At 46.7% G+C, this 14,282-nt stretch overlaps 1 protein-coding gene across 1 annotated transcript in view; it reads left to right on the plus strand.

Annotated features, from left to right (window-relative positions):
- LOC138520874 (11-beta-hydroxysteroid dehydrogenase 1-like) overlaps positions 1-14,282 on the plus strand; it is a 72,741-nt gene that overhangs the window by 43,880 nt on the left and 14,579 nt on the right. Inside the window, exon 6 of the mRNA XM_069633281.1 lies at positions 233-376. Coding sequence (XP_069489382.1) covers positions 233-376 — 144 coding nt within the window. The remainder of the gene's footprint in view (positions 1-232; positions 377-14,282) is intronic.

Here is a 14,282-nt window from a genome sequence, read left to right on the forward strand (position 1 = left end):
AGGCGAAACTTCTGTGCACTGTTAGAATAATCTGCCCTTGAGTGGTCTATGATGATTTTCAGAGAGAAGCCCGCAAATTGCATCTCAGTTATTTCGCGAGCTATGACTTGGAATCAGATCTGTGTCTGTGGCTTTCCACCTCATGATGACTGTAACAAGATAATGTACAAAGCAAGATTATCATGATTTTTTGTCTTCTTTGATGTGGTACATGCCATTTTTCTCTCTTTAGGTAAAGTAGCCCTTCCATTTACAGTTCCCTACACAACCACCAAGTTTGCTCTCGATGGGTTCTTCAGCTCCCTGCGGCAGGAGTTTTACTTTCAGAAGACCAACGTGTCCATCACTCTATGTGTCCTGAGTTATATTGATACAGGTAAGGCCAACCAGGGTGCAGGAGGAACTAGTCCTCCTATATATGAAGTATTTATCATGCACAGATTTGAGGACTGCGCACAAGAGTACCAGAGGACGAAACTCAATAGCCTCTTGTGCACATTTGCGTGCTAAAAGTGTGTTACTGAGGCTCTGGAATCTGGAGGCAACCCGATGTTGAAATGTGTTTAGTCACATTTGAAGTTGTAGAATGGAGATTGTCTATCATAGAAGACACAGGCAAAAACTATGGGCCTGATTCATGGAAGTGTTTTATAATGGCCGCAATCCCGTAGGAAAACGTTCCATGAATCAGGCCCTATATGTAATGCTGCGACTAGCCTTCTGCTTTTACCCCCTTCATCTTCCAGCTCTCCTTTTATTTCCACCTTCTCTACACACTACACTAGTGTGCAGGTGAATCCATAGAATAACGAGCTGGAATTTCATAATCTATTTGTACTTGTATTGGCTCATAACTGAATTTATTGTTTACAGATTCTGTTACAATATTAAAATTACATTTTAAAAATTATTTATTAAAATAAAATCTATGGACAGTATGTTTCAAAATGGTTTGTGTGGCCCGCCTGATATTGTGGACTGTGACTCCCATAATCCTTCACCATTGGCTGTGCTGGCTAGGGGTGCTGGGAGTTGTAGTCCAAAATATATGGAGGGCCTCGTAATGAGTACCCAACAATAATCCATACTGACAGTAATGCAGGGCAGGTCAGGGCAACAATGGGTAACCTGCTGATATCCAGTACTTTTTGGAGTTCCACATTTAGTAACTAGTTTGGCTAATGGAATATGAATTGTAAAAATAGGAAACAAGAACTTTCAGAAGTGAGCAAGACAAAACCATTGTAGGGTATGAGGCTTTGGCTCTGTAAGCTTGTAAAGTATTGTAGAAACCGTTGAGCAGGCGGAGCTAAATCCATTTTGGGAGCCCTGACAGGCGTTGGAAGCAGCCTCGTAGACTGGTGTAGGAGGTGCGGATGTGCTCAATGCAGCCAGGTCCTTTCCTCACTCGCTGTGAGCGTTACAAACATTCTGTGCAGAAGCAAGAGACGGTGTTCCCAGCTGTGTCATCGTGGCCTACTTGCCAGCATGATCCATTCGAATCTGTAGCTGCTTATCCAGTCCCGGTTTTTTCTTTGCATCCTGGGACTTGTAGTTCAATTTTTCCCAAAATAAAACTCAGACTACAAGTCCCAGAGTGCAATGAAAGAAATAGAACTTGATAAGCACCTACAGATTGGAATGGGTCATGTTGGCAAATATGTCGTGGCTGTAGCGGTCATGCAGCGTGAAACTGGAGTTGGAGCTGTAGACTGCTGCTAAACTTTGTAGTTGGAATGTAGAACCGTGAGTTGAGCTGTGAGTAGTCTCAGTGTTGCTATTGCCGGTATTATCACTTCGCAAAGTAAAGGGTGATCCAGCCCTGTCCTGCTACGCCACCCCTTGTACAGCCCCAGCCTAGTCTAGTTCCTGCACATTCATGCTTGCTTTTCTGGCATGCTCAATTTCTTTTGCTTGTTCTGCGTGATTGCTAGATTGAAAGAACTCCGTCTTGTTATCATACTCTCATAAGAGCTACTTGTCACACAGTTTGTCATCCTTTTGTGGATGCATGCTCTAAGAAGCAAAGCTGTCGCGGCTCTGGGGCCTACACCAGATCCGTTTATAAATTCAAAACTGAATCAAATTGTGCGGGAAAAGACCCCTAACCCTGTCTGTCAGTTGTCTTAGGCCAATAAAGGAGGCTGCAATCACCAGGGGTGGCCTCGAAAGACTGTTCTATGTTCATTCATCCCCGGAACACTTTTCACTGAAAGGCTCATTGAATTTCATTGTTTTTATTGGGGGGGGGAGTTTATCTCGAAAATATTCGAGCCATCAGCTTTTTCTTACCAACCTTCGGTGACACAGATACATTTGTCTAAATTGTTGAATCGTACTCGAGCCCCACTGCTGGAAAATTCTGCCATTTTTGCTCTAAACTTCATTCTGAATTCTTTGGTCAAATTATACGAGAGCATAAATCAAGATTTCAAAGATCAAAAAGTATTATAACTCAAATTAACTGTAAAATGGTATTCATGGAGGGTGTTATTTGTGCTTAAAGAAGTGAATCACATTACATTATTAATTGTACTACACTAAACATCAACGGGGAGCCAATAATTTATCATTTTCAACATCAAGAAAATACTAATGATTAGTCTAGGATTAACCTCATGATAAAAAGTGATGGTGGCATAATATTCACTAGTATTCAACCCCGTAATCCCTCTTCAAATGAGTCTTCCTTGAAATCCTCATTAAAGAAATTGAAAAATCTGAAAAGATATTCAAAAAAATAAAATGGAGGTTCTCGTAAATTTTTAAGAAAACTAAGTTGTGCCCTCTGCACTAGAGAGGAAGTAATAGACCTTGCACCAAATTCACTTCAAACAAAAGCAAGACCGAATAACCTGGGAATCAATGACCAACTTGGAGATGGCGCAACCAATTTAAAAAATAATAATAGCACAAATAAAAGATAAAATAAAGGCACAATTATAACTACAAAATTGGCTACGGGGAAAAATTCAATAACACATGTTTTAAAGCCGATGGCGAATCGGCAACCCATAGAGAATTCTATCGATCTAAGTCTTTTTACAGAAAAACTCTAGTGCGGAGGATGATGACTTTGATAATAGTCCGGAAAAAGATGACTTTGGTCATAACCAAGATCTTTCGATAAATGCTATGGAAACAAACTAATTGGATAACTCCCTTGGAGATGGTTTGGGAGTGGCAGGCAGGAGATCAACTTCAAAATCCCTCCTCTTTCAGACAGGAAGAAAAAGGATTATCCCTTCAAAAACAAAATAAAAGGTCTTCTCATCATCTACATCACAGCTTCCACTTATTAGCCCATCAGCATGTATTGAGCAATTGTCTGATAAATTGCTTAATACTGCCCTTGTGACTAACCAGAAACCAATTAATGGTCAGCCTGTATGTAAAGATGACGAGAACTAGGCAAGGATGTTCCCTACTGTCAATACCAAATTAATCTCTCACATTGGGTAAATATACAGGACAGCCCTACACGGAGAGAGAGACCGGCTGTGTGTAAAGGGGCAACTCACTTCTGTTTATGTCTGGAAAGATGATTTGTCCCTTGCTCCCAAGTCGTGCTAAGTAGGCAGAACGTACTATCACTTTTTTAAGCGATCCCTCAGTTAAGATTGATATCCTCATCTGTTCTTCTCCAGGTGGAATACTTTTTTGAATCACGCATTGATTTTGTGGTCCTACATTTTGCTTCAAATTTGATTAGGACTATTTTATTAGATGAAGCTTTATTATTTGTATCTTTAGGCTATGTGACATGGGCCTCTCCTCAAGTGGCCAGGGAAAGGCAGCCGGTACCTGATCCTGATGCTGGGGATCGTATTATGTGGGAGGATCACTTTGGAGGGGACTCATATGAAGGTTAGTGGGAGACCTCTCTAAGTGATTCCCCTAATATCCCTGAAGCCTTAATGGCTTACTGTAAATATTCTGATGATTTTGACTTAAAACCAATTGTGGACTCCAAGTCCCATAATGCCCATAGTACTTGGACGAGGAACAGGGACTTGGAGTTGATGAAAGATCATGAGCGGTCTAGTTGTTGAGAGAGAAAGCACCTGAGCAGGATATTTAAAAGTATAAATGGACATTAGGTGCAAGGACAAGCAAAAGCTGATTGTGTAGTCGTGGAGGCAGCAGGACGCAGTGTGGAAGACGCAGTAAATGTTGGGGAAACATGACCATGCAAAGACTGTGCAGCGGGTAGCAGTTCTGAAGCCAGCCACACCATGTGGGAGAGGAGCTCCTGACATGCTGTGGATTTCTGTGGTATGGTAGATGCACCAGAGATCACAGTGAGGAAGTGCACGCAGCAGCAGTCTTAGCAGAGCTGGCAGAAGCAAAGGAAGGCCCCGCAGAGAACTGCGGAAGCACCAGCAAGTCAGAAGGAGATGCCAAGGCATGCCAGTGAGTTGGCCTGAAGCAGGTGACCAATTTCAAAACACTCAGGTGGAACACCGTTTTTTCTAATCTACAGAATCCATCAAAACCATGCAGCATTTATAATACAGTATCCATAAGATAACAAGACAGTGGCCAATGCACCATTCATACGACAATTATTACCAATACAAAAATATAATCAAAATCAATTATACCATTCGTTAAAAAATCATTAGAAATACAGTTTTATTCAAATTCAATTCAACACATTGTAATTACGAAAAAAAGACTTACAAATTCATCAATATACCAAATTCATATAACGTTTAAAACCAGACACATTAAAAGACATTAACAAGTGACTCATTTCATGTTCTGAACAACCTTAGTTGGGTGATAGGAGGCGGAACTTTAAATTAATATAGTATCCTCCCTATTTTCATCCTCAACATGTTTCAGTTAACCGGCCCAATAATGGCGAACTTTCTTCAGGAGCTTTTTCTTAATGTCAATTCTGAACCATTCTAAACTGACTTGTTACCATTGCGGGCTTTTTCTCTTTCACTCTACGACAAGAGAAAACGGTGTACTATTAGCATCAAATGCTGCTTCGTATAAAGTAGGGGTGGTTGGGTCCTTCCTTCCCCCCTCCTCACGAGCCTCACTCGGTGTAAATACCCATCACGTAGGCTCTAGCAATCACTGTAGCCTCAGGCTTCCTCAACTATCAACTCTCTTGCTCACACCTCCTGTAATACATAATCAAAGAATTGGACTACTAAGTGGGTATCTCTAATTGCAGTGACCAAGGCTTAAAAATGTACACTGTATCCTCAGTTAACATACCTTTTACGGGTTTTCAGCAGAATCTCTAATCAGGAGGTTGTCTCTCCTTTTCTAATTGGTCTCTACTGGGGACAGGCTGTCACCTCTTTGTAATGATTCTTGTTGTCCTTCATCTAAACTACAAAGAGAGGTCTCCTATTAATGGTCATCCTATGATGCAGCATAGTTCAGCACTCGAGGCTCAAACCAGATACAATCCTCACCTTTACATAATTCATAGTTGGATCCCGTTTAGATTTTCAAGAACACTCACCTTGCATCATTCCTCGACTGTGTGGGCAGAGGTCTCCTGCTAACCGACACTGCCTCTCTTCTATCCCGCCCGGAACTCTATGGTCCTGTGGCTGGAATCACGGGCATCTTGGAGTGGGTCCAATGCTCGTGGCCCGCTGTGCGCCATGTTGTGTACCCGAGTCTTCTACAGGTTCCGAGATTGTTCTGTCCTGCCCCAGATCTAACTCCATACCCTTTGTGGCTGTGGTCCACCCTGCGGCCATCTTGGTGCGGGTCTCGTAATCCCAATTTGCGGTTTAATTTCATGCATGGATTACTTAGGTTGGGTGATGTACCCATGTAGTTAATAAAGGACTTAACTTACCAATATCCCACGTCTGTCCCTCAACACAATTCATTTGCAGAGGTTTTTAAAGAGTTACCTCTTGGCTGATTGTCCTCATCTCAAATTGAAACCCAATGGGGCCATGTTCACTTAGTTTAGTCTAGGCAATCCCAATAGAGCATGGCCGATTCCGGGCAGTGTGATCTTGCGTCTTGCTAGAATCAGGAGTATTGATATTAGGGATCCGTCCTGCGAATAAACGCACTTGGATCAGTGCACCGTCCTTTGTTTAAGCCTTGTCTACCGGGTCCACTGACAATTTTATTTTATTCCACTCAATCTCTTCCTTCAGTCCTCTGTTGGCACTTTTAGTAATGAAGTTGAGTTCTTGCTCTCTTCGAATCAACATCTTCTCCCTGATTCTAATATTCTCACTGTGGGTCTGTTGTAAAAAAGTCCACCTGAAATCGTCCCATTTATGTTTTTTGGTAGTGAAAGGGTGTACAAGTGGGGTCTCTCTCTACTCCAGTTTTCAGGCAGTTCCTGTGTTTAGAGTACCTTACATCAAAAATCGAATTTAGGTGCCCTTAGATATGTTTTGTGTGCGTTGATTGCTTAAAGTGCATTTGCTTCTTGCTTCCCTCGGCTACTAGGATCCCTGGTGAGTTATGCTTGTACTGTTCTGTGCAGTCTTCCTCTGTCTTCCACCTTTCCTCCTCCAATATGGCACTTACCATCTCCCCCATCTTTTCTAACTGCTATACTATCACATATCCTCCCTCTCTCACAAAAGCTGGAAGAAAAAAGCATAAAGATATCCTGACCACTAACCCTGGCCTACCTATCGCAGACACCTATGTCAGCCCAACTTCCAGACAGATCTTTACTGATGTCCTTTTCTCTGTCCCTTCTCCAGACCTATCGACTCCTCATCTCATCTCTACGCTCCCACCTCTTGCATCCTCCCCCATTAATGGTGGAAGCAAATGGGAAGTCCTCTTGGCGGGCTTCACATCATCCAGGTGTATTATTAATGTCTATCGCACTGGCACTATCTTGGTTGAGAGTCCTCAACCCAACCTCCTCCTCTGTGGCTGCCGCCTGCTGTCTCATCGACTTTCTCCCTACTCCTGCTGCCTCTTCCTCCACTCTCTCTGCCCCCCCTCCATCTTGTGTACCACAGCCCTGTACCCCTCCTCTGAAAACCTTCAAAGGTAGAGATCTCTTGAATCTAGCCATGCTCAATGCTCGCTCTGCCATCAAACACTCTGCCAACATCTGCCTACTTCTTGAAGACCTTGACTTTGATACCCTTGCTCTTACCAAGACGTGGTTCAGTCACTGCTTTTGACTCCCTTCTCCTTGATGGCTACAAGATCATCTCCAAGCCTCGCCCTAACCGTGCAGGTAGTGGGATTGCTCTTATCTTCCCTGAGTGGGTCCATTCTTCCCTCATACCCATCCAGCCTTACTCTTCCTTCGAGAGCATGGTCTGTAAATTGGTCATCTCTCCCACCTACTCTCTGACCATTGCCACCATCTACAGGCCACCTGGCTCTACCACCCTGTTCTTTTCTGAATGGGCTGATTTCTACTCCTCTCTCCTCACAACCACGGCTAAACTCCTTCTCATGGGCAATTTTTAACATCCACCTTGACTCCTCAATCACGGCATCCACTCTCTTCCATGACCTCTGCACCTCACTCTCCATTCTCCCGTCTGGTCCTACCCACTCAGCTGGACACACTCTTGATGCCCTCATCCACACTGATCTTTCACTCTCCTTCCCTCTCACCACACCACTCTCCTGGTCAGACCACTCTCTCCTCTCCTCTCACCTGTGTCCTCTCGGCCCTCTGTCCTTACCCCCCAGCCATGCTAACCTCGTTCACGAACATCTGTCCGATGAAACGAGTGTCAGTTGCTGCCTTTGCATCTCCCTTCACCCCTCTCTCCCTCCTCCAGACTCTACCTCTGACTCTACTGTCAACAACCTCCATCTTGCCATTTCTAATACCCTTGACATTCTTGCCTCAGTCATGAGTGTCTGCCCGAAACATGCCTCTAAGCGTAACACCTGGCACGATAATGAACTTGCAGCCCTGAAACACAAGTGCCGAGCTGCAGAACGGAAGTAGCAGGCCTCCGCTCACTCTTTGACAAACTGGCCTCTCACCTGATACAAAAGCAATACAGACTCTCCATCCGCACCAAGAAAAGGGCCCATATCCAGGTTCGCATCTCTGGTGCATCCAACAACACGGCTCAACTCTTCAAAATATGCAGGGAACTAGACACCCCTTCTGCATTCTCCTCCTCCCCTCTTCCCTCTCAGGCCCCTTGCAGTGCACGGGCCCCACACTTTACTGCAAAAACCCAGGACATCCTGAGCACCCTTGCGTGCCTCTCTCCACCCCTTTTTCCTCACCCGTGCCTCCTATTGCCTCCCAACTTCCCTCTGCCTTTCTCTCCTCCTTCTCTCCTATCACAACTGATGAGGTCACCAGAGTTGTCCGCTCCATGAAGGTCTCCTCTAAACAGGTTTCCCCCTGGTCCTCCAGAACCATTAAGGAAAACATTGGCTCCCTTTCCCCTTTACTCGCTGATTTCAGCAACCACTCCTTTGCTACTGCATCATTGCCCTCCTCCCTCAAGCACTCTTTTGTGTGCCCCCTCCCTAAAAAACCTTCTGCAGACCCGTCTTGTCCAGCCAACTACCACCCCATATCTATCACCCCCTTCCTTGGGAAACTCTTGGAGAAGCTGGCGTTCCCCCAACTGACCCAGCACACTGAACTTGTTGGCTGCCTCCATGACCATCAACCTGGATTCCAAGCATCCAGATGCACGGAAACCGCTCTTCTGAAAACCTGTGAGGAATTGCTTGCATCTCTTGACTCCAGCTCATTTTACTTGATCTCTCCTCTGCATTTGATATGGTCAACCATTCCATCCTCCTAAAATGACTCCATGATACCCTTGGTATTTCGGAGCAGGCACTGGACTGGTTGACCTCCTTCCTCAGTGACCGTCCATCCCAGGTTACCAAGGGCTCTTTCTCCTCCCCTACCTCTATCTCCAATTGCAGTGTCCCACAGGGCTCCAACCTTTCTGCTTGTCTCTTTAACAACTACCTTGCTCCGCTTACATACCTCATTTCCGCCTTCTTCCCAAACTTCCAGTGTTATGCAGATGACACAAAACTCTTCTTCAAACTTCCCTCAGATTCTCTTCTTACTGCCTCCTTCATTCCTGACTGCCTATCTGCCATCCAGGCCTAGTGTACCTCCAATGATCTCTGTCTCAACCAGTGGTAGAGGTGTACTGAAAGAAGTTGTGGAACTGTGGTCTCGGCAGGGGAGAGGGTAGGTAAAAGCCTAGTGCAACATGTGACAAGATGTTGCAGCTGGGGCGTTGCAAAAGTCTAAGTGACAAGTAAACGAAGGCTCCTATTATTACTTTACACTTGCACAAGGACATGAATGGACAATCCTCTGTATAGAATGGTGAATATGGTCGTAAAAAGTAGAGGAATGGTAAACAGTAAAAAATAAAAGCAGTGGAGCACCGCTCACGACCGTTCCCGCTGTTACGCTCCCCTGGCTCCCACAGAGGCGTCGATCGGAACTGGACAGCTGCGGTCTCCACCAATGTGACGCGTAGGGCTTAGATGACGGACTGGACTGGCCCACCTAGCTTCATTTGCTTGGCCCGTAGGAATATTCTTCTGCAAATGGAGAAAGAGAATTAACTACCCGTGGAGTTGAGCGTAATCCCCCCACCCCCACTGTTCTCCCCACAGATCGCCTGTGATGTCCCCTCTTATACTCTCACCTGATGGTTTGAAAATATGAGCTCTCCATCCTGCATTGAGCGCAGGGGCGCGTTGATAACCAGTTGCTTCACTGGCTGGAAGGAATTGGTGAGTTCCAGAACAATATTGACTCAGAGATTCCCGGCAAGACGCCGTAAGTATAAAGTTTGTAAGAGTTCAAATGCCTGACTTTCACTCTTGTCTGATTCCTTGCAGGTTGCAGCTTGACCCTAATGAAGAGTTCCTCGTGGCAACCGGTAGTATTCTGGTAAGGATTTGTATTTTCCAACACAGTTCGATAAAATAATGTCAATATGTAACCTGTTGCTTTCTCCCTTATTCAGGCGCTGAGAGAAAGTATGAAGTCTTGGGGAATAATACCTCCGGTGGTAAAATCAGGTAAGTCTATTGTGGTGAGGAGGGTTCCCCTTGTTAGTCCCTTTGTTTCACCTTGCTGTCCTTTTGTTTCCACTTAGGGGCCGGGTTTCGGCAAAGATGCAGTGGAAGCTGCACCGACCTGTGAAGAGGAATAGTACCCCCGGTGGTAAAATCGGGTAAGTCTATGGGGGGGTAACTAATATTCCTCTGTGTATTCCCTTAGCTCACCTTGCTGTTCTTGTCTTCTCCTTAGGTGCCGGAGTGCGGCGGGAACATGCAGGAGGATGCGGTGGAATGTGAAGATGCTGCGAAGGCCGGTGAGTTCAGCGCGGCGCTGCAGCAGGCGAGGCGACGCGCATAAAATAACTTCTTTCTTCCAGCTCGAAGGCACGATGGATCGGGAATTCAGGTAAGGATTAAAGGTATTGCTCTTGTTCTAACCTTTTCTCCTTCTTTCTCCCTTTTTCTAGGAGCTCCAAACTTGAGGCGGGCATGGCAGAAGGCTGGATGCAGACTTGCAGGCACGGCGAGCGTTATGCTGCTGGATGCAGAATACGCGAAGCGCGTGCTGCTCTTTGGGCGTGGTTTAAATAGCCTCCAAAGTAGTCCCAGGTAAGTATTCCTCCCCAGCCCGCCCGAGTAAAAAATAGTCCCTAAGTAAAGTAGTCCCTTCCAAGCCTCTTTTGGCTTGGAACTCTTGCAGCATGGTGTGCATCAGGTTAGTTTGCAGCATGGTCTGCATCAGGTAAGTTTTAATCTATGAGACTGGCGCCTATGGCACCAGGACTGACTCTCCATATGAGCCTGGCACCATAGGCGCCAGGACTGGACACAAATAGCCCCTAGCAGGGGTTGTTGGGCTTGCTTAGGATAACTTGATGCCTGCTTCCGGGGTTGCTGGACATGGTCTGGGTCCCCGGGGGTAGGCATCATGACACTCGCTCACTTCGAACACTGGTCTCAATGCCAGCAAGACTGAGATCCTTCCTATTGGGACTCCTGCTCCCTCTTTCTGTCCTTCACTCTGTCCATCCGCTATGGGCTCCCCCCTTCTCCTTTATCTGAACCTTTATCCTCTTCGACTCCCCTCTTTCATTCATACTGTAAAACTGAGATCCTTCACATCGGGACCCCTGCTCCCCCCCTTCTTCCCCTCACTCTGGCCTTCCTGCTTGGGCACTCCCCCTGTGCCTTCAACTGAGGCCAGAAACCTTGGAGTCCTCTTCGACTCCTCTCTCTCCTTCCTCCCTCACATTCAGACATTGCCAAGAAGTCCCACTTTCAGCTCTTCCTTCTCAAAGGAATTTTACCTTTTCTCACTTTCCCTCAGAGGCTCAATGTGACCAAGCCCTGGTTCTCTCTAGGCTTGACTTCTGCAATAGCCTCCTCCTCAATCTACCTTCTTCCACTCTGCACCCCTCCAGCTAATCCAGAATAGGGCAGCAAGCCTTATCCTTGGCCTTAAGCCCAGGGACTGTATCTCTCCTGCACTAAAAAGTCTTCACTGGCTCCCGGTTGCTGCACAGATTATATTCACATCCCTCTGCATCATCCACAAGGCTGCCTGTGCGGGACCACACTATCTTGAACTTTATCTCACTAAATACTCTCCCTGTAGACACTATGTTCCTCTGGCACCAACTCTTTGTGTGTAAAGCGTTTTGCTAAACACAGAGTAGGTGGTTGTTCACTTTCCTCTGCGGGCTCCCTCCTATGGAATAGCCTCCCCCTCCCTCTGCACCTTGAGCAGAATTTTCTCAAATTCCGGAAGCTCCTTAAGACTTTCCTCTTTTCCTCCTCCTTCCCTTCTTCTCTCCTCTGCTGATCCCACAGTTGCTGCGATCGGTGTCCTGGGCCCTTATGCATCCTCATGGGCCCTGACCTCCCACAGCAATTCTGCCCAGCTCCTGTTTATCCACAGCACTTGCATCTGCAAACCCTCTGCCTCGGGGGTTCACACTTACACCTCCTGTGGCCCCAGTCTATATAGAACTCAACATTCCTAGCACTTCATCTGTGGCTCACCCATGAACTCGGACTGTCCAGCACTTACGTCCTCTTCCCTCTTCCTTGCTGCATTTGCACGTTCTGAATACTCACAAGGCATAGTAGGTTTGTGTCACACTCAGTGTTCTCCTTCCCCCCTTCCTCCTCACCTTGTTCTTCTGTGGAGCTTTCTTGGGTACCAGTCTTCCTTCTTCTGCGAGTCGCTGTCTTTTCTCCTGACCTTTTCTTTATCTTCTTTTCGTGCAAGTAAGGAAGGGCACCATTGGAGGCCACGTTGTCTGAGTGTCACAGCACCAGACCACGGGGTATCCCGGGAGCCAGTCCTCAAACAGGGGAAAAGCCTCTTGGTTGAAAATTCCCTGGTATATTCTCTTATAAATTGGAGGTGGCCGATGGTGTAGTCTTGGGAATAAGTCCTTTATCAGGAGAAGGTTGTTGAAAGCGAAGACACGGGTGAATAGTCCTTAATGCAGGTATGGGCAGATCCAACGTGGAAGGACTCGAGTCCGGGAAGGTAGCACAAGAGGGAGGCTACCGGCGTGAATAGTATGCATGGGGAAATGGGAGAATGCAGATAGTATGGAAAAGAAGAACGCAGATCTGTGTATCTGAAAGCAGCTACACAAGTCCGATGACACTGGCAAGCCGGGAGTACGAAACGGGAGAAAGCTGGAAGACGGGGTGAGACCCGGAGGACAGAGAAAGGCAAAAAGAGAGAGATGAGCGAAATCCAGGAGCGCGGGATGTGCGGGACGAATAGAGGGAGAGAGAGATCAAAGGCGCGGGTGAAGCGACGACCGTGAGGGAGAAGTCTTAAGAACAGAGACCAAAGAGAACTGAGCGTTAGCACAAAGAAAGAAGCAATACTAGCGTTGGCGATTTCTGAAAAAATCCGTAGGTGCAACGCTCCGGGCAGTGGTATTGGATTCAGTATATGGAGGCAGTAGCCATCTTAGGTGCAACAACTAGACTGCTGAGAAAGCTTGGCAGGGAACGTAGCAGCAAAATCAATGGAGTCTCCACGAATGCCACAGCTTCCATCAGGGGCGCATGACAGTATGTCTCATCTTCACTTCGGGGCCCCCCGGCTTACCCGGATGCAGTCTATGGAAACTCTGATGAGCAGGTGTGCATAGATGTGATGTTGAGGCTCCCGTGTGCGTTCTTTCTCGGAATAGCCCTTTCAATGTACAAGGTATTGGAGACACCACTGGCGGTAGCGTGAGTCCACCAGATGTGAAACCTCATATTCCTCTGGTTCTGTTGGCACCTTGTATTTAGGTCTGGCATTCTTCTGCTGGTAAGAATCCAGGCGATAAGCCTTCAGCAATGAGGAATGGATTACAGGGTGAACTCTACTGAATTGTGAGGGAAGTTCGAGATGGAAAGCCACAGGGTTGATCTTCCTCTTAATCTGAAATGGCCAATGAACCTAGGAGCAAACTTTCCTGTGTGAACCCACCGGGGTAGAAGTTTAGTAGCCAACCATACCTTAGAACCTTCATTCCATGGTGGGTTGGGTAGTTTCTTCTTATCGGCCCAACTCTTGTAGTTCTGGCGACTTGCATGGGCGGGATGTACACATGTATGCACACATCGACCAATGTCCCGATACAGTGTGTGAGTATACCCATGTATGAGACAAGTGACTAATGTCTGTATGCCACCCCATGCAGGTCACTCTAGATATCCGCAGCTGGCATGGCTGATGACCCCTGTCGTGACCCACGACACCACACGAGAATGCCTACAACCATGCCCACAGCCGGACCTGTGTGTGCGTTGAGCGCACCTTTGGACTCCTCAAGGCACGATTCTGGTGCCTAGATCGCACTGGCAAAATGGGTAAAATTGTGCTTGTGTGCACAATGCAACATAACATTTGCTTGAGGAGAAATGTGCCACTACCCCCCGATGTGGACATGCCACACCCAGAGGAAGACGCAGCTGAACAGCATGAGGCAAGGGCCAGATCAGCCACTCCCAGGGATGACGTGAGGGAAGGAAGACAGGCACGGCAGGCAATAATAGACAATGTTGTCTAATACAATACCCTGCCTCTGTCCACTTCCAGCACTGTGAATACACTGCACATGAACACAATCAGGAAAGTCCACGCATGAATGACATTCAACAAACCTTTATCTAACTTTGTGCACCAACTATCCCCCCTTACCCACCAACAACACTGCAGCACATTATCCCTCCGCACTCCACCCACCACCAACACCCCAGCACACAGAGCCCCGTCCACTCACCCACCATCAACACTCCAGCATACAGTATTC

Source organism: Ambystoma mexicanum, chromosome 13, assembly GCF_040938575.1.
Source record: "Ambystoma mexicanum isolate Mex_15411 chromosome 13, UKY_AmexF1_1, whole genome shotgun sequence".
NCBI lineage: Eukaryota > Metazoa > Chordata > Amphibia > Caudata > Ambystomatidae > Ambystoma > Ambystoma mexicanum.